At 51.5% G+C, this 19,847-nt stretch overlaps 1 protein-coding gene across 1 annotated transcript; it reads left to right on the forward strand.

The window, feature by feature from the left end:
* The first annotated feature begins 818 nt into the window (after window positions 1–818).
* Window positions 819–18,927, forward strand: CDC25A (cell division cycle 25A). The gene is made up of 16 exons (XM_064162475.1): window positions 819–1,960; window positions 4,242–4,333; window positions 6,652–6,706; window positions 7,881–7,916; window positions 8,057–8,093; window positions 8,427–8,528; window positions 9,157–9,267; window positions 10,285–10,404; window positions 11,204–11,278; window positions 12,422–12,574; window positions 12,880–12,972; window positions 13,765–13,827; window positions 13,924–14,022; window positions 14,722–14,852; window positions 15,866–15,977; window positions 18,395–18,927. Exons 1-16 carry the CDS (start codon window positions 1,809–1,811, stop codon window positions 18,533–18,535), a joined length of 1,572 nt encoding a protein of 523 aa, XP_064018545.1. The 5' UTR covers window positions 819–1,808; the 3' UTR covers window positions 18,536–18,927.
* Window positions 18,928–19,847: the final 920 nt, after the last annotated feature.

Below are 19,847 nucleotides of genomic sequence, written 5' to 3' on the forward strand. Positions count from 1 at the left end.
GGAGAACGTTCAGGGAAGGGGCAGGGCTGATACAAGAGCTGGGGTGAGGGCATTGAGCCCCTGGAAGAGCAGCAGTGATGGGGGTGTGATGAGGGTCTGTGAAGTGGTCAGAGAGGGAATAGGTCCTGTGTTGTCTAAAGCATCTGCTGGGTGGCAAGGCCTAGACAGAGGGATACAATTTGTGTCCTGGAGGTGTGGGATTCCCTGACAAGACTTCAGTGCCTGCATCAGGCTGAGGACGTTGGATCAGCCATGCTTACCCCTGCAGCTTGAAAGCAGTGGCTCCTGACTCCACCACAGGGACACATGGCAGAACAAATCTGCCAGGGACATGGTTCAGCAGCACATAACCTGCTGGAGCCATGCTATGTGTCCCGAGCACTTCACTGTTCCACCCTGTTTCTCCATCTCTAAGTCTGAGCATGTGTTTTGGAGCTGGACCTGCAGTGTCCACAGACTGGCCTGAGGGATGACCCAGCTCAGGAGTCTTCTTCCTACAGCACAACCATAGCCACCTGCATCCTGCTCTGCAAATGTGGGAGGAGGCAAGGTAGGGAAAAGGCAAGGTGGGTCCTCTGGGAAGCTGGGCATGCATCCATTTTTAAGGCAAACAGCAGTGCTTGGATAAATATCACAGGCTCTTGATGGCAGAGGACACAAGCATGGCCTGCAAAGGTCATTTGGCCCAGGTGTTCCTGCTTTCTACATCTCTCATGCTGATAGCATGCTGTGCCTTCTCCCACTCTTGCTGCTCCACCAGCCCTAAGTGCTGTAGGCGTAGAATCAAACCATGCAGTGGTTTGGGTTGTAAGGGACATTTAAAAGTCATGCAGCCCACCCCCCTGCAGTCAGCAGGGACATCTGCTACTAGAGCAGGTTGCTCGAGCCCCAGACAACCTGACCTGGAATGGTTCCAGGGTTGGGGCATCTCCTACCTCTCTGGGCAACCTAGGGCAGGGTCTCACCATCCTCCCTGTCAAAAATCTCTTCCTTGTCTCCAGTCTGGATCTCCCTATTTTAGTTCAAATCACCCCCCCTCGTGCTGTCACACCAGGAAGATCTGTCCCCAGCTTTCTGTAGCCCCTTAAAGCACTGCATGGCTACCAGGAGGTCTCCCTGGAGCCTTCTCCAGGATGAACACCCCCATTTCTCCCAGCAGAGGAGGGCTTCCAGCCTTCTCAGCATTGCTCTGCTCCAACAGGTGCGTGTTTCTCGCCTGGTTTCTTTTCTCTCTCACTGAACACCTCACAAGAGCAGCCACTGCTTCCCTTAGATTTATTTTTCTCACGAAGACCTTTGATTTGAGGATCAGATGACCAGGAGAGGTTCCTCGGCGCACCGAGGCGCAGTTACTTGCTGAGCCCATACCTTTCTTTCCTTCACCTTTGCCCGTTAACCGGTTGCCCCGCCGGCGCGGGGCGGCTGCAGCGGGAGACCAGCGGGAGGCAGGAACTACACTTCCCAGCAGGCAGCGCGGGGCAGCCAGCGACGGCTCGGCCCGCCCCGCGTTGCGTGCTGGGAAATCGAGTTCCCCGTTAGCTCGGAGCCACCCCATTGGCTGGCTTCCCGATAGGGCAGGAGCGGCGTCCAGCAACAGCCGAGGGCGGGGACTGCGGCGCGAGTCGCCGCTCCTATTGGTGGGTGCGAGGGAAGTGGGCGGGGACAAGCACGGCCAGTGACCCGCCCCCTCAGAGCGGCGCGCTTTGATTGGCGGAGGGGCAGTTTGGCGCCAGCTTTGGAGCGGCCGACGGGTAGCAGCTGGGGTCAAAGCGGTGCGGGCCGCGCTGACAGCAGGACGTTCATCTACCATGGATCCTACGCGGGGAGGCTCTTACCGCCGCCGCCTTCTCCTTCTCTCGCCAAAATCTCCAGCCTCACCAGCCGTGGTCAAGTCTCTCTTTCCAGCCGACCTCTCGCCGGTCTCCGATCTTCGCATCACCATGGAGCAGCTGGGAAGAGGGTGAGTGAAAAACTCCCCCCCCCCTTCCCTCGCTTCTCCTGCCGCGTACCCCCTCCCTAGGTGTCCCTTCAAAGGCCTGTTCCCCTCTTCCTTCCGTCCGGGGCGCTAAGGGAGGCCTCGGGCCTCTGTCCTCTTTGCCTCCCATTATCGGAGGCCTCAAGGACATTTTCTCCCTCACTCCGCATCCAAAATAAGGCCTGGGAAAGCTCTTTTCGTGTTTTGCTTTGTTTTATTTTTTTTTTAACTAGGTAAAAGGCAAACACAACAAAGCCTTGCGGAGTCTTTCTTATTTTTCCGTTACACCCCCGCACCCCTGCTCCCTCCGCAGTGAGGCCTTGAGCTCTTCTCCTTCTCCAGCGAGGCCTCAATGAGGTCTTTAGCACGACCCCCCTCCCCCCCCGCAGAAAATAAAGGTCTCAAATAAGTGTTTTTTTACCTACCCCTGAATTGCAGAACCTCGAGGAAGTTTCTTTCCCTGCCCCCCCTCTTTTAGAAGTAAGTCCTTAGGGACCTCCTTTGCCCTCCTTCTCACCCTCTAAAAATGGAGGCGTCACAGATCTTTTCTTCTCCCTTCCAAAATAAGGTGAAGTTTCCTGGGTCTTTTCTCCTTGCCTCCCCCCCACACAGTGGAGGCCTGGAGAGTCTCTCAATCTCCATCTCTCCTCAGATGTGAGTCCTAGAAGACCCCATTCTGCCTTCTTTCCTTCTAAATATCTCCCTCCCTTAAAACTGAGGCTTCGGGGTCCTCTTCTAACCCTTCCCACAAAAAGCAAGGTCTCGAGAAGCTGTTTCTCCCTGCCCCCTCCCCGAAATGAGGCCTTCAGGAATTTTCCTCTGTGCCCCCCCTCCCCCGCCTTGGCAAACGTGGGACCTCCACCCCTCTCTTAACACCCCCGCCTCTCCTGATGCCTCCATCCATTCCTGATGTCTCCACCCCTGCAGAGCTCTGCTCGCTCCCCCACCTTCTGCTTCCCCTCACCCCGGCACGTATCTCCTTTCGCTGCTACCCCTTTCTTCTAGGGACCCTGAGGCTGGGCTACCCTTCACTCAGCCTCCTAGTAGTCCCTGCTCTTCTGGCCCACAAGTGGCAATGGCTCCCGTGTTGTGAGTCATCTTCTGTCTGCTGTGTCCCACCATGTGCCACCATCTTCTGCTCTGGACTCTGCCTGGCTTCTTTTCCCACTCTCACAAATTCCTGCTGGTCCTTTTGTGTCCATTCTCCATGCCATGTTATTTGCATCAGCTCGGCTCTCTGCTGTAAAGGGAGCCTGTGTCCCAGGTACTTCAACCATTCTTACCACCCTCTTCTGCTTCCTGCACCCCCATTCTCTCCAGTTTCACACATGGGAACTGCTGCAGCCTCTAGGCTCTGGCTCTACTGCTCCTGCCTCCCCACAACTCCAGCCAGGCAGTTGCTCAATCCCATTTTGCTATTCCTTCAGTCTCCAGCTCCTTTGATCTCATTATTCCTGCAGTAACCTCTGCAGTTCGTCTCAGTTTTGCTCCTGTTTTGCCCTGGCCAGCACTGGTCTTGGTGACTCACCTGGTATTTGTCCTTTGCTTGCTGTTTTTAGATCATTCTCCTTTCTGCAATCATCTGCTTGCTTTATGATCCTTCCCCCCACCTTAGATTCCTGGGATTCCTCTAAACCAGCCCCCTCTGTACTCATTATTTGAGGCTGTAGCTTGCACCCTGGGGTGGGTTTTTAATTAACCCATGTACTGGAGGAGTCACAGGAAGGGAGCTTTTTCCCTAATTTAGGGTACTACAGAGTAGGGTTGCACTTGGTGTGTGTCTGTACTGGAGCTGCTGTGACTCCTGCCCGTGTGTGATGGGGCTCAGCAGCCGTGCAGGAGCTGTGTCCCTGCCTGGGCTTGCACAGGCCTTGGTCCAGGAGCTACTGTCACTCAGGCTCTGAGTCATCGAGTGGCATGAATGGACCTCTGGAGATCATCCAGCCCAGCCCCTCTGCTAAAGCAGAGACCCACAGTGGCTGCCCAGGATCACAATGCCCAGGGGGGGTTTGGAAGCTCTCCAGAGAAAGAGACTCCACAACCCCTCTGGGCAGCCTGGAACAGGGCTCCAGCACCCTCACAACAAAGAAGCTTCTCCTTCTGGAACCTCCTAGGTTGATGTTGCTGTTGCTTTTGAAAGCATAAGCTCGGGTCATAAAGAAAACCTTAGTGACCAGAAGGCAACCATGATAATTACTGTCTCAGATGCCTCTGCCTGTCTCTGCTTTGAAGCCACTTTGTTTAATCCAAATCCCTTCCTTTACAGTGAGTGTGAAAACACTGAGCAAGGTCTGGAGAGCAAGAACACCAACACCAGTGGTTTGCAGCGGACGGTGTCATCGGAGTCAACAGACTCAGGTAGGGCTTTCCCAGCCCATACAGGATGAGTAAGGCATGGAAAGCATCCTCTATCTCCATGGCTTCCAGGGATTGGGTAGAGAACTAATCCCAGAATGCCAGCATGGTAGGGCTTGGAAGGGACCTCTGGAGATCATCTTGCCCACCCTCTCTGCTAAAGCAGGGGCACTCAGCAGCACAGTGGCCAGGGTGTTTGGAATCTGTCCAGAGATGGAGACTCCACAACCTCTCTGGGCAGCAACACCAAAAAGTTTCTCCTTGGCTTCAGTTGGAGCCTTCTGAGTTCTGGTTTGTGCCTATTTCCCCCTTGTCCTCTCACTGGGCACTACTGGCAAGACTCTGGCCCCAGCCTCTTGCCCCTTGCTCTTTAGATATCATAGAGCCAAAGGTTGGTTTAGGTTGGAACACACCTTAAAGATCATCTAGTTCCACTCCTCACCCCCAGGCAGGGACACCTTCCACTAGACCAGGATGCTTAAGGTCTCATCCAATCCAGATTGGAACACTTCTAGTCTTGGAGCCTCTGCAGTGTCTCTGGGCAACCTATTCCAGTGCCTCACCACGCTCCTGGGGAAGAACTTCTTCCTAAGGCCTAATCTAAATCCAGCTTCTTCCATTTTGAAGCCATATTGATAAGCATTGATAAGATTCCCTCTGTTTGCCTGCCTGCAATTCCTGCAGCCACTCCTCGTTCTGATGCTCATCAAAGGAAGAAAGCAGCCAAACCACTGCTCAAACCACTGGGTCGTGGGTGGTTTTGTTTTCTCTCTGATTACCCTGCAGTACGTTAGCAGTGGAGCTGACACGGAGGAAAAACTGGTTCTGCCTCCACGGGGGAACTCTGCCAGAGGTGGCTTTTTGCTTTGGATCCCTCTCAGAATGAGGCTGTTACTCTGTCAGGCTTTGTGCTCCTGCAAGGTGTTTATTACCATTCTCTGATTGCCTTCATCTTCTGCACCCTGCCTGGTGGTGGCTCAACTCCTGATCCTGAGTGTATCAGCCTGTCTTTAGGTAGAGGGGAATGAAGGTGAAGGCTGCTGAAGACAGCCACAGATGGGAGACTTCCCTAATCTGGGGTGACCTGTGAGTGTTTCTAGCTGTCTGAGGCTGAGGGCTAGAAAATGAGATTTGTTTCCCTGATCATTGTCAGGACCTGTTGCATATCTGCACTCAGCTCTGAATGGGCCCAGGGTGAGCTTCTGTCCTTCACTCTGGGATAACTTTGAGAGCATGTCATCACCCTGTGGCTTCTCTCTGCAAACCCAGCTTGTACTAACCTGCTGTGCTCAAGGCTGTTGAGGAGGGGCTTGGACCATGCTTTGGGACTTTTTTGTGGCTGGTTGTTTATCTGAAACCTGGGAAGCTGCACCTGAGTGCTGAGCCTTGCCTAGAAGTGTGGTTTGTTGGTTGTTTTTTTTGTAGCTGAGATACTTTGTCAGTGAAAATGAACCAGGCTTTTACCCCCTAACTTGTAGAAGCAGAGAAGCTTCTGATACTCAATTCAGTGTCTCAGGCTGACTCTGCATAGGTATTTCCAGCCTTCAAAGGAGCTTTGTGAGCTGCTCAGGTAAGAGTAGAGCTCACAAATCCCAAAGTGGGTCAGAATAACCAAGCTTGCTAGCTCTGCATGTCCTTCTTGCCTCTTGGTTTTGGAGATGGGAAATACAGAAGGTCTCTCTCATGGTGAAGGTTTCTGCTGTGCTGAGACCAATCCCTGTCCTGTTAGGCAGATTCTTGGTAGTTTTAAATGATCTAGATGGTCACTGGAGCAGCAGCAGGCCTTGCCATGAAGGTGTAGAGTGTTTGCCTTCCTCTAGGGCTTGGCAATGCTGTGATACAAAACTGCCCCAGGGACCTGTGCTTCAGGAGGTTTGCTGTTTGTACTTACATGCTTAATATTCCACTTGGATTGTGGCCAAGGAGCTCTTGCTGCCACCTCCAGCACCCTCAAGTGTTAATGGCCTTTTGACACTCTGGAATGAGCCCAAAATTCCTTCCTGTGAAGAGGTGTAATAAAACCGTGGCTTAAAACCTGCTAAAGGAGTAAGTTGTGTGTTGAGAGCTGTGTGTGAGAAAGCCAAGAGTGTCCCATATTCTGTGGATGTTCAGGGCTAGAAGGGCTTTTTGAGTTGCTTTTGTTTTCCCCACCTGCTTAGAGCTAACCCAGCAAGATGCAGTATCTGTAACTGCTGTGGACTTGGCACTGAGCTGAGGCTGCAGATGGGGCCTTCTACATCAGTTTCTTATCCAAACTCAGCATCCCATACTTGCTGTGTCCTGGCTATACTCAGGAGATAAACAGTGTCTCTCCTCTGTAGGTTGTGCTTTGGATTCACCTGGACCTGCAACCTCAAATGATATCATGGAGGAAACGTATGTATCTATATGCTCAGCCTGACTTTGGTGGTTCACCTTTCACCACCACCAAACTGGGGCTCATGAGGCCTGAGGTGGCTTCTGTTTTGCTGGCACATGTGCAGTGGGCTCTTTCAGCCGCTAGAAGCTGTAGTGCTCTGCAGCCAGAGGTGCTGGGCTTTGTGGCTTCTCTGTGTCCTAGAGCGCTTAACAAGTCTTGGCTCTGAGTTACTGCGGTGCTGGACCAGCCAAACTCTGGGTGGTGACATGGGCACCTTGCCAGGAGTCTGGGGCTGCACCAGCTTCCATGCAAGCTGCAGTCTTCACTCTACACCGTATTTGTGCTTTGTGCCTTAACAGACAGCAAGCAGTTGCTGCGAGCTTGGATTCTGCCATTCTTAGATTAGTGTTGTCCTACCTCCTTGAAGAGCCTGTTACAGACTTTGAGAACCCTTTCAGTGAAGAATTTCCTTTTAATGCTCAACTTAAACCTCCCCTGAAGCAGCTTGAGGCTGTTTTCTCCCAAGGAGCAAGTGATAGGACAAGATACCAACCCCATCTAGTGCCAACCTCCTTTCAGGGAGCTGCAGAGAGCCACGAGGTTTCCCCTCAGGCTCCTTTTCTCCAGGCTCAATAACAGCTGCTCCTCACCAGCCCTGTTCTCCAGACCCTTCACCAGCCTTGTTGCCCTTCTCTAAGCACATTCCAGCCCCTCAATATTCTTCTTAGAGTGAGGGCCCCAAAATTGACCGGAGTGCCTCAGCAGTGCCCAATCCAGGGCCTGCCCTGCTCCTCTTGTCACACCATTGCTGATCCAAGCCAGGATAATTTGATTTTTAAGTTTTTTTTGGTCTCAAATCTACTATGCCTAGGGCTGGGGAGCTGATGCCCTTGGTCTCTGATTGGACCCAGATGACCTTCATCCTTTGGTCCTTGCTTCACTGGCTTTAACTCCTTCAACTGAGCTTCTTGCCCAAGCGATGCTGAAAGGAATTGTGTTGGGGAGGGAGTCTAGCTGGTGTTTGAACAACTAGACAAGGTCCTTGAAGTCCTATAGGACAGCTTCTGAGGAAGGCAAAGTCTGCAGGAAACCTGTTTGCTTCTGCTTAGAGCTCCCTGCCTGAAACATGAGGTTGATTTTGGGTCTGCTGTCTTTTGGTGCTAACTCTGGGGCTGTGTCTCTTGCTTTTAGGTTTGAGAAAGCAATTATTGAGTCCAGCAGGATAAAGTAAGTGTAATTCTGTTTGAATTTCTTTGCTTGGGGCTTGTGGAGGGGTGGAAAAAGAGTGTGTTTTATTCATCTTGCTGCTTTTTTTGCAATACAAAACGTTGATCTAAGACTTGGTGGTTTTTTTGTTGTGGTTGCAGCCTTCGGATACCGTTCAGAAGAATCCATTCACTGCCGGTAAGTGAGGGTGGTCTTGGTGTAAATATTAAAGGAGTTCTGGGTGGTTTAAGTGGGTTTTAGCTAAATATGTGCCATAATTTTCTGGCTTCAAGAAGAGCTGCTGTGGTGTTTAATGAAACCTGCAGTTCCTAACCTCAAGACCTCATTGGTGTTGGTGTGAAACCTCGGCCTGTCACTGGCCTAGCTGAGGCCTTTGGTACCTGCACCAGCTGTCAGCACAAAAGACTCCTGCTTGTAGCTCAGGACATGGGTCCTGCAGCCATTATTCACTGGCTTTGCAAAGAGGAAATTGCACAAAACTGACTTGGCCCTTCTGTGTGGACATTGTAGCAAAGCCTCCTGGGATCCAGCCCTGCTCTGAAGAGGAACCATTCTGACTCTCTGGAAAGTGATGATTTTAAACTGCTGGAGCAAGATGAAAATAAGGAGAATGTAAGTGCTGCTTTTCTGGTGCTGGAAGAGGCAGTGTCCTTTTGTCCTTTTGCTTCTTCCTTGGGAGAAGAAACCAACCCACACCTTTAATTCCCACCAAAAGAATTAATTAGGATACCTGTCCAGAAGAAGATGGGGTAGAAAAGGGCTTCTCTCACTCTGCATGGCTCTGGTTCAGCCATAAAGCTTTGCCTGGCTTCTCTTAGGGGAACTCAAGCACAGGTCTTGCACTTGTGAGTGATTCATAGAATGGTTTGGGTTTTAAGGGACCTTAAAGATCTTCCAGTTCCAACCCCCTTGCCATGAGCAGGTTGCTCAAGGCCTCATCCAGCCTGGCCTTGAACACCACCAGGGAGTGAGCATCCATGACCTCCCTGAGCAGTCTGACCTCCAAGGTCTCTTCCAACCTGAATGATTCTGTGTAGGTGATAACAAGAGGAAAAAAACTCAATTACCTTGATTGAATCCCTAGTGTAACATCTTGACTTTGAAAACATTCCCCTCCAGGCTGCTCCTGTTGGTGTCAGGTAGTTTGACAAGAACTAAAAAGCTTCAACAATCACAGCAGCTCCCACTGTGTCTAAGCTTGGTCAAATTATCACTTTGCTCCTTTTTTTTCTAAACCCAGGAATCGTTTGAGTTTAAGAAGCCAAACAAACCAGCTTCTCGTTGTCCTGTACATGTAAGGGAGGGAAAAGGTGTTCCTGGGTCAAGGCAGAATTCATCTCCAGCTCAGATGGTAAGTGTCACAGAGCTCTTCACAACCAGTTCTCACCTATTCCTCTGCACACCAACCACCTGGGAGAAAGAAACCATATCCTGATTCTTCTCAGACAATGCTGTTAATCACCTCTCTGCAGCTGCCAGCTAAAGCAACTTCATAATGGGTTATCAAAACTTCACAGATAAGAAACTCCTCAGGCTTGGCTGTTGGGGTGGTCAGAGGTTTGAAACTTGGATTGTCCTGCAGCAGCACAAGTCTCTGCAGAGGATGTGGTGCAGTAAATCAAGAAGTGTGGACATAGGTGTGAAACAGAGCAATTCAGTTTGGCTTTACTCTTAAAGCAGATGTTCCAGGTGCATCTGCCTCAATATATAAACTGTGAAGCCAACTGTGGTCATGTAACTGGGCCTTCTGTCCAGGAAGGAAGGAAATGTCACCTTGTTCTATTGTTTAGAAATGATGGCTCCTTGCACAGAAAGGGAGCTGGGGGCTAAGCTTTGGGGTGAAAAGTTTCCTCCTAATTTAGATCAGTCTTCAGGAAGAAATTCTTCCCCATGAGCTTGGAGAGGCAGTGGAACAAGTTGCCCAGGGAAGGTGTGGAGGTTCCAATCCTGAAGGTGTTCAAAGCCAGGTTGGCTGGGGCCTTGACCAAACTGATCTAGCAGGATCAACTCTGCCCATGGCAAGAGTTGGAATCTTTAAGGTCCCTTATAACTCAAACAGTCTTTGATCCTCCTTAGCACTCTTGACCTTGTGCGTATCAGCTTCAGAGTCTATGTAAATTCTTATTCCTGTTGACACTATCCCAGTCACTCCTTTGCACTTCTGCTGCAGAGCTTCTGCCAGAGCAGAGGCTTGGTGCTTAATGAGGTGAATGAAGCATTCTGCTGATGGAGGGATCAAACAGAAGTACTGGGACTCAGATGGGGTCACTGTGTTCGCAGTTGTGGAGCGAGAGCTTTGGCATCACTCCTGGGGTTGCACCATCCTGCAGGGAAGAGGGGAAGTGTTACTAAAACTGTCTTCTCTCAGCTGCCCATGGGTCAACAGGAGAACTACAGGTCAGCTTTCCTGCAGCACTCTTCTCTGCCTTCCTCTGAGAGTGAAGATGATGATGGCTTCCTAGAGCTGCTGGATGACCAAGATTTGAAGGTAGGAGTGAAATAGGATGGATATTTTATGTCTATAGTGAGGGTGGGGAGGAGACCCTGGAACAGGTTGCCTAGGGAGGTTGTGGATGCCCCCTCCCTGGAGCTATTCAGGCCAGGTTGGATGTGGCCTTGAGATACCTGGGCTAGTGGGAGGTGTCCCCACCTGTGGCAGGGGGTTGGAACTGGATGTTTTTTAAGGTCCTTTCAAACCCAAACTATTCTGTGACATTTCCAACTCAGCTGTGGCAGTCTGCCAGCACATGTCTGTGGTATATGTGTGTTCTAGCAGAGCTCGGTGTGGGAACTCTTAAATAGTAAGGAAGATCTCTTCTAGCTCTTCAAATTTCAATGTCTGCTGGTTCCTTGGGGCAGACAGTGAGAGATAATGGGAGTGACCAGCACCTGTGGTCAGAGTTGCTGCTGTTCCTGTTGGCAGGTGAGAACTGCATCAGGAAGCTGAAGGATGTGCCTCAAAATGATGATGTTGTTTGTAGCAGCTTGCTAAAAGAGCTGGAGCTGATAACTTGCTTTTCAGCCACTTCAATAGAAGACTGCTGCTGGCTGGGTTGGAAATGTGTAAAGTTTTGGAGGAACATCCTTGTTAACCCATCAGTGACTGGACAGAACTTGCCTCCTGCAGCATATCTCTGCTTGGTTCAGTTATTTCATTGATTGAATGAAATTCCCAGAACTCTGCTGGCCAGATGCTGCAGCAGCGTTTGCCCAGGCTGTGCAGAAGCTGCATTTACACTCCCTGCCCATAGTGAGCTAGAGGAGAATGAACTTCCTTTCTTCCCCAGAACGACGAGGAGATGCCATCTGACGTGTCGAGCCTGTGGACCGCGCCGCTGGTCATGAGGAAAGCGGACAATAGGGTGAGTGTTCTGCTAGAGCACGCCGGGGCAGGGCCCACAGCTCTGGGCTGCAGTTCTCACTCCTGGGACAAGTGACCCCTGCTGACGGCAACAAAACAAGATCTGGCATGAACTCCCTATCTCCACTGTGTTCTATTATCTCCAAAGCCTGTTCCTGGTAGGCCTTGGCAGTGTGAAACAATGCTCATTGTGTGTGTGTGCAGGTATTAACTTTTGTTTGCAAACCCACTTGATAAATGTGAGAAGATCTTAGCTCCTCTTATCAGATATTTGTTGATGTGCCTCCAGGACATCCTGCACAGCCTCGCCTGAAGTGCCTGCAGCTCCACCTTCTGATAATAGACTGTGAAGAGTGTTTAGATGCCTGCAATAAAGCTCCTTAATCTGCTGATAAATTGTCAGCTAATAGGGATAAATGTCCAAACCCCATCATGGCAGTGGTTGGAAGGCACCTCTAGTCCAAGCCCCTGCTAAAGCAGAGTCACTGGCAGCAGCTTGCCCAGGATGATAATGTCCAGATGGGTTTGAAATTTCTCAAGAGTAGACTCCACAACCTCTCTTGGCAACCTGGGGCAGGGTTGTATCACCTTCACAACAACAGGTTTCTCCTTCTGGTCAGGTGGAACCTCCTGAGTTCCAGTTTGTGCCTGTTGCTCCTTGTCCTGTCCTTGGGCACCACTGACAAGAGTCTGTCCCCATATTCTTGCCCTCCATGGTCCCTTTAGCTCTTGCTGAGCATTGAGAATATCCCCTCTGGGTCTGCCCTTCTCCAGGCTCAACAGCCCCAATTCTCTCAGCCTGCCTTCCTCACAGAGATACTCCACGCCCCTCAGCAGCTTCCCAGCCTCCACTGGATTTTTCTCCAGTCATTCCCAGTGCTTCTTGAACTGGGGAGCCCTGCATTAGTCCCAGTCCTCCAGCTGTGGCCTTCCTAGGGCAGAGCAGAAGGGCACACTGTTCACACATCACCTATCTGCACAAGAAATGAGTGTTGCTGGAGATGAAGATCCTGAGTTTGGGTGATGTTTTTTTTTTAACCTTCTGCTGTTGCTGTGCAGTGGCAGAATCTTAGAGAAGGCAACATTTATAATAGTCTCAAAGTCTGAGGCTTGCTTAGTTTGAGACAACTCTTCTTCCTTGCAGGCCAAGCGTTGCCGCTTGTTTGGCTCTTCATCTCTGCCTGGTGGTGTAGGAAGGACCACCCAGAAAAGGATGGAGAGATCCCAGGAAGAGAACTCTCCAGGGAAAAGCAAGAAGAGGAAAAGCCTGCCTGGAGCACCTTCTGAGGACTCAATGGTTGGTGGCCTGGCATCCAGTTTTGTAGTCAGGGGAATTAACATGGGTGTCTAGTTTGAAGGCTTACAATTGAGCTTTCTGGGGTGACTTTCCAGCAAAACTGGGTTTTCTCTGCATGGTGCAGGAGATCTGGGGGAGCTGAAGTAGTACTGGCATGGTGCTGAGCTTAAGTTTTGCCTTCATGCAAAGAGAAAGCTGGAGAGATGTAGTTCAGGGCTTCAGAGTAACCTCTGAACTTTTGTCATGGGGAAAGGCTCTCTTTGCTGTCTGCTTTTGGTGTTGATCTTTAGCCTGTTGTCTTCCAGAGCTTGAAAACGATGAAGACAAAGTCCTCCACGGCAGAGATTGAAAGCATTTTGGATAGTGATCAGAGAGACCTCATTGGGGACTTCTCCAAGGTAATTTAAGTGGTAATTTGGATCTTTCACTAGTCTCAAACTAGCTCAAGTAAAGCATTTCCCTTCTTCAGCAGTCCAAACCACAGACTGGTTTGGGTTGGAAGGGACCTTAATGATCACTGAGTTCCAACCTACTGCCGTGGGCAGAGACACTTCCTAGTAGAACAGGTTGCTCAAGGCCCCATGCAGCCTGGCCTTGAACGTTTCCAGGTTTGGAGCTTCCACAGCTGCTCTGGACAACCTGTTCCAGTGCCTCACCACCTTCATAGGGAAGAATTTCTTCCTCGTGTCTCATCTAAATCCAGCTTCTTCCAGTTTGAAGCCATGACTCCTCATCCTGTCTCCATGCATTTCTACAAAATCCCCCTCCAGCTCTCCTGGAGCCCCCTTCAAATCCTGGCAGGCTGCTCTAAGGTCTCCCCAGAGGCTTTTCTTCTCCAGGCTGAGCAACTTCACCTCTCTTAGCCTGGCCTCAGCAGGGGGACTTCCAGCCCTCCTGTCATCTTCATGGCCCCCTCTGAACCTGCTCAAACACTGGTAGTAAATCACTAGGGAAGGCTGTTGTGAGCTGGATGCTTTGTGTTGGACACAAACCAAATCATTTGCAATGATTCAAAAAGATCTTTCAAACAGGAGCTAAAAAATAAAATTCTGTCCTTGGATTTTTAGAACTTGGTTGAGCTTTGCTGAAGAGATTCTTGCCCACAAAGCATGTTCCAGAATAGACACCAGGCTATGTCCTTCGTGTCTCACTCCTGGAATTCCTTCACTTCATTGCTCTCTCTCTTGCAGGTTTATTTATTCCACACTGTCGATGGGAAGCATCAAGATTTAAAGTACATTGACTCAGAAATGGTATGTCCTCCAGGGCCAGCAGCAAAAGTGCTTTGCTGGGTGAGGGAATGACATACAAGGATCTGAAACCAACTGAGTTCTGGGGCTTTGTTTCAGATTGTGTCTGTGCTGACTGGGAAGTTTGCCAGCTTCATCAAGAAGTGTGTGATCATTGACTGTAGATACCCCTATGAGTATGAAGGAGGACACATCAAGGTATGTTGACCACACAGGAGCAGTGTGGAGGTGTCTGAAGATGCAGCAGGTTGCTTAGCCCTGTGGGGTTGCTCTTGACTCATCAGCATCTGAGACTGTGTGGATGTTAGAGCCAAGGTGCTCTAGTGCCCCAATGGGGTCTGTGATCCTGTTAAACCCCATGCACAGCCTGAATCTCGGGACACTGAACTCACACTTGGTTCATAAAGTGACTTTTCCCTCAAAAGGAACAAAAAAGTGACTTTTCCTTCCACTTGCCTTAAGCAGAGGAGGTGGCCTATGTGGCAAGCAGGGAGATGGTTCTAGAACACTTGGTGCCCAGCATCCTGGTATGTAGGGAAGCTAAAATCAAGTTACCAACAATTTAAATGGAATCATAGAATCTCTGATTCATTTAAGCCAGAAAAGACCTCTAAGATCCAGTCCAATCATTACCCTGGCATTGCCAGGTCACCTCTAAACTATGGCCCTTGGCACCACATCTCCACAGCTTTGAAACCCCTCCAGGGCTGATGGGGACTCCACCACTGCCCTGGGCAGCCTGGGCCAGGCTTGTGTTTGAAGCTGTTCCCAAATGCTGAAGAGAGCTACCAGAGCTCCTCCAGGACACTTAAGATGAGGAAACAGCTTGCACAGACCTGGGATGGGTTTTATTGATTCTCTTCCACTTTCTGCTCAGTTGTGCCTCTGTCTTCACAGGGTGCTGTGAACTTGCACATGGAGGAAGATGTGGAAGACTACTTGCTTAAGAAGCCAATCCAGCCCTCTGAAAACAAGCGAGTGATCGTTGTGTTCCACTGCGAGTTCTCCTCAGAGCGAGGCCCTCGAATGTGAGTTCTCTTTCACAGCCCTGGGTTGGGACCTGCTGCTGTGCTGGGGGAGAGCAAGCTTTCAGGGTGGCATCAGTTGCTGTGCCAGAGTTTACCATGAGCAGATGTTGGTTGTCACCCCTGTCAGGGATGTGGCACAGCCACTGACATGAGTGGTGGTGGTTATGGTGGGCTGGCACACTGGAGTCCAACTATAAATCCAGCACTCCCAGGTCACTGCTAAAACAATGTCCTCAGCACCACATCTCCATGGCTTTGAAACCCCTCCAGGGATGGGGTCTCCACCACTGCTCTGGGCAGCCTGTTCTTGGGCACATGCTGGATCATCTCCAGCTGCTGTCACAACGTCCCCTGCCTGTGTCCTTTTCCACCAGCAGTTACCAGCCACTCTGCCTCCAGCTTGAAGCCATTGTGGGGCTGGTGCAACCCAATGGCATTACACTTGGCCTTGTTGAATCTCATCCCATTTGCATCACTCATTGTTCTAGCTTGGCCAGATCCCTCTGTAGATCTCCCCTGACCCTCCAGCAGATCAACACTGACACCCAACTTTGCATTATCTGCAAACTGACTGAGGGACTCTCAGTCCCTTTGTCCAGATCATGGTTGAAGAGACCTGGCCCCAGTGCTGAGCCCTGGGGAACACCACTGGTGACCAGCCACCAACTGGAGATAACTTCATTCCATGTAGTCTTTGGGCCTAGCCATCAGCTGGTTAAGCCAGCAAATTGTCAACCCATCCAAGCTGTGAGCAGGCAGTTTCTCTAGGAGAATCTTGTGGGAGAGAACATGAAAAGCTTTACTGAAGTCCAGGTAGACACAACCACAGCCCCTTCCTCATCCACTTGTGCTTAGAGATGGAAAGGCAACACCAGTTAGGCACAGCTTGTGGCCTGTTAGCCTGTTCCTGATGTGATTTCTGTAACCTGAGCAGTGGGAAGGTTGGGTGGGAGCTGTTGTCCCATGATGTTTGTGGAATGCAAGGTCTGAGGTGGGATTTCTCCTTGCTGCAGGTGCCGGTTTGTGAGGGAACGGGACAGGCTGGGCAACGAGTACCCCAACCTCCACTACCCAGAGCTGTACGTCCTGAAGGGTGGCTACAGGGACTTCTTCCTACGGTGCCGTGTGAGTAGCCTTTTCTTCATCTCCTCCACACTGAGAAGAGAGGAAACCACAGCTAAACACTGCTGCATTGCCTGCTTCTTCACCCTTTGCTCTGGAGTAGAGTTATTTTTCCTGGGGTGGCTTTCCCTACTCTGTTTTGTGGTGCTGTTACATGCTGGGAGCAGTTCATAGATTCACAGGATGGTTTAGGCTGGAAGAGATCTTAAAGATCATCCAGTTCCAACTCCTCTGCTGTGGGCAGGGGAGACCTTCCACTAGACCAGGTTGCTCAAGGCCCCATACAACCCGGCACTGAACATTTCCAGGGAGGGGACATCCACTGCTTCCCTGGGTAGCTTCCTCCAGTGTCTCACCACCCTCACTGTAAAGAATTTTCTCCTAAAAGCCAGTCTAAGTCTACCATTCATTAAAGTTGGGAAAGACCTCTGAGATGATCAAGTCCAACCTTCTGCCCAGCACCTCCACGACCATGTGCTGAGGTGCCTCATCTATTCTTTCCTTGAACATCTGCAGGGATGGTGACTCCAGCACCTACCTGGGCAGCCTGTTCCAATGCCTTAACGTCTGGTGGTGAGTGAGGCTCCAGAGGCCTGTTTTATACCTCAATGCTGAGAGGTTATCCCACTTGTCTCAACAGGCAAACACAGCCCTGCCCTTGTAGAATGACCAAGAGCCCAGAGTGTTGTTTAGAGTAGGAATTGAAGAGGGCTGGGGGAGAAGAAAGGCTGGGCTTAAGTTGCTGTCTGACAGAGACCTCAAGTGTCTCACATTTACACTAAAATAGCAAACCTGAAAAGCTGCAGTTTTGGGTTTTCAGTCTCTAATTCTGCTCAGCAGCTCTTTCTGATGCTCAGAGGTTGGTGTTTCACTGAGCTTCTGCTGCTTCAGCATGTCAGTAGCTGAATTCTTCTCTTCCAGCTGCTTCTCTCTGCTGCACTGGCCTGCCTGGCACTTTGGTCCCATTCAGCCCCATGCACTTCAGAGTGTCTCTCGGATTCTGTCACTTGGTGCATGTTCTCAGAGGGATAGGAGACATTTAGGCCTCTATGGGGCTGGCTGGGTGGACCCAGATGTGATTTTCCTGGAGGGGTACTGGATCTCCCAGCATTTGAGGTGCTGCTGTTGGTGACCATGACTGCTGCCCTATGGGATTGGCTTTCTCTGGCATCTGGCAGCAGTGGGTGCTTGGGTTTTGTTCTGGAGCCCTCTATCAAGGTAGGAGGACCAAGGACCTCAAGATGGCAGCATGGAACAACCAGCAGCAGCCTCTAATGCTTTGCTGGGAGGACCAGGAGCTAGCCAGGGAGCCACAAACATTCCTTCATTCTGTGCTATCGCAAAGTGAATGCTTGACAAACTGGGGTTGTGTCTTGGTGTCTGCCAGGTACTCTGGGGTGAGGGCTGACTCATGTCACTGCAGTTTGCTTCTGCAGTGGCTGTGGGTTGAGCAGCACTTGGCTTTGGTATGAATGTCCTACAGTGGGTGAGAGGGGCTGCTTCTGTTTATTCTGGTGGGTCCAGAGGAAGCCAAAAAGATGATTAGAGCACTGGAGCAGCTCTCCTGTGACTGAGGGCAGTTTGGGCTCTTCAGCCTGGTGAAGAGAAGGCTCCAGGGAGACCTTAGAGCTGCATTTCAGTATCTGAAGGGGACCTACAGGAAGGCTGGGAAGGGAGTCTTTAGAAAGGCCTGGGGTGATAGAATGAGGGGCAGTGGTTTGAAACTGGAGCAGGGCAGGTTTAGGTGGGACACCAGGAGGAAGTTCTGCACAATGAGTGTGGCAAAATACTGGCACAGGTTGCCCGGGGATGTGGTTGAGTCCCCATCCCTGGAGACATTGGAGGTCAAACTTGATGTGGCCTTGGGCACCCTGATGTAGTTGATGTCCCTGCTTACTGCAGGGGGCTTGGACAAGATGACCTTTGGGAGAGTCCCTTCCACCCCAGTGCAATCTGATTTTTGTGAGTTGAGTGGTTGCTACAAGGCTCTGTTGGTTCCCATGACATGCTGAAAGAAGCAGACACTGAGTTGCTGGAGCATGCCTAGAGAAGGTCACTGAAGCTGGTGAAGGGATCCAGAGACCAGGTCTGGTGAGGAGTGGCTGAAGGACTTGGGGTTGTTCAATGTGGAGAAAAGCAAGCTGAAGGGAGACCTTTTGGCTCTCTCAGACTCCCTGAAAGGAGGCTGGAACCAGTTAGCTTGGACATGAGGAAGATTTTTCTTCCTGCAAAAGTGGTCAGGCATTGGAACAGGCTGCCCAGGGAGGGTGGTGGTGTCCCCATCCCTGGAGGTGTTGGAGAACTGTGTGGACATGGCACTCGGGGACGGTTTAATGGCCACGGTGGAGGTGGGTTGATGGTTGGACTCAAGCTTTGAGGTCTCCTCCAATCCAAACAATCCTATGATTCTCTTTCCCCAGAGCTTCTGCGAGCCCCAGAGCTATCGGCCCATGCACCACGAGGACTTCAAAGAGGACCTGAAAAGGTTCCGCACCAAAAGCCGCACCTGGGCTGGCGAGAAGAGCAAAAGGGAAATGTACAGACGCCTGAAGAAGCTCTGAGAGCTGAGCCCCACCAGCACAGACTGCCCACCATGGAGGGGGGAAGGCTGTGGTGGGCGTGGGACATGGCCTGGTGGTTCTTGGGTACCCTCTCTCTGTTCCTCTGGGTCTTGCTGGGAGCATGGAGCAGCTCAGCTGCTGTCTGGGAGCTGACTTTTGTCAACATTCCTGTCAGGCTGCCACCTGGAAACAGCTTCTCATGGTCTGGGACATGCCCCACAGCCCGGTGGGGTGAGGGAAGAGGCTGTCACCTGTCTGGGGGGCTCAGTGGGTGCATGGTGGTGTGAGCAGTCAGTGAGTTTTAGTGCCTGTTCTCTTTTTATTCCCTGCCCCCCACTCCTTTTTTTATTATTTTATTTAAATACAGTCAAATGAAGCCCACGCTGCTGTGACTCCTGGGGTCTGCCTCACCTGCTTTCTGATAAAGGGCAGCTCGTTGGGGTCTGTGTTTGGGCTTGGGGTGGGGGTGTTGAATTATTTTACTCATCTGCAGGTCGGGTTCTGTGGGTTTATTTTTCCTCACTTCATCATGGGTCATGATGGAGGTAAAAATGCTCATTCCAGAGAGAGGTTCTCCACCTTGCCGTGCCTCTGCTCTGGGAGGCTTCTTGAGGACAGTCTAAAGGAAAACTGCTTGTTCTACCTGGGGCTCAGACCTGCCTGTGTCATTTCATGGTCATCTGCGTTCAGCTGCAGCTTTACGCAGGTGTTTCCAATCCGGGGAAATTAGGAGGGTCACTCAGAAGGGGCCAGTTTGGGTAGTCCCAGGTGCACCAGGTGGCAAAACTGGCACGTGGGTTTCCAACGGCAGCAACGTGCTGCTGCTCCTTCTAAGGCTCCAGCGCAAAAGCTCCTTAAACGTCGCCAGGGTGCTTCTGAAGCTGCTCCTGGTGGGGCTGTGGCCACTTCTCCTGCAGCAGCAGCACCTTCTGCCAGGAAAAGCAGGAGCCAGAAGGTAGGCTCCAGGAGCCTGGGTGGAGCTGCTGGGGCCGCGCCGGGCTCCGGTGTTGGCCGATGGGTGCCGGCGGTGTCCGATGCCAGGCTGCGGTGCTGGCTGTCGCTCGCCAGCGGCCTGCCGGCGCTGCCGGGGCGGCTGCGGGCAGCAGATGGCAGCAGATGGCAGCCGCTGCCCTGCAGCGCCACGAGGCGCAGGAGCTGCCGGAGGGCCCCCGGGCGCCTCGGCGGGGCCCGGCCGCGGCTGGCGGCGGCTGAGAGGCCGCCCGACGCCGCTTGCTTGGAGCCGGGGGTGTTGGAGCGGCCTTGGGAGTGTGGTGGCGTTGAGCCCCGTGGCGCCGGAGGCAGGTGAGTCGCT

Source organism: Pogoniulus pusillus, chromosome 23 (assembly GCF_015220805.1).
Source record: "Pogoniulus pusillus isolate bPogPus1 chromosome 23, bPogPus1.pri, whole genome shotgun sequence".
Classification (NCBI taxonomy): Eukaryota; Metazoa; Chordata; class Aves; order Piciformes; family Lybiidae; genus Pogoniulus; species Pogoniulus pusillus.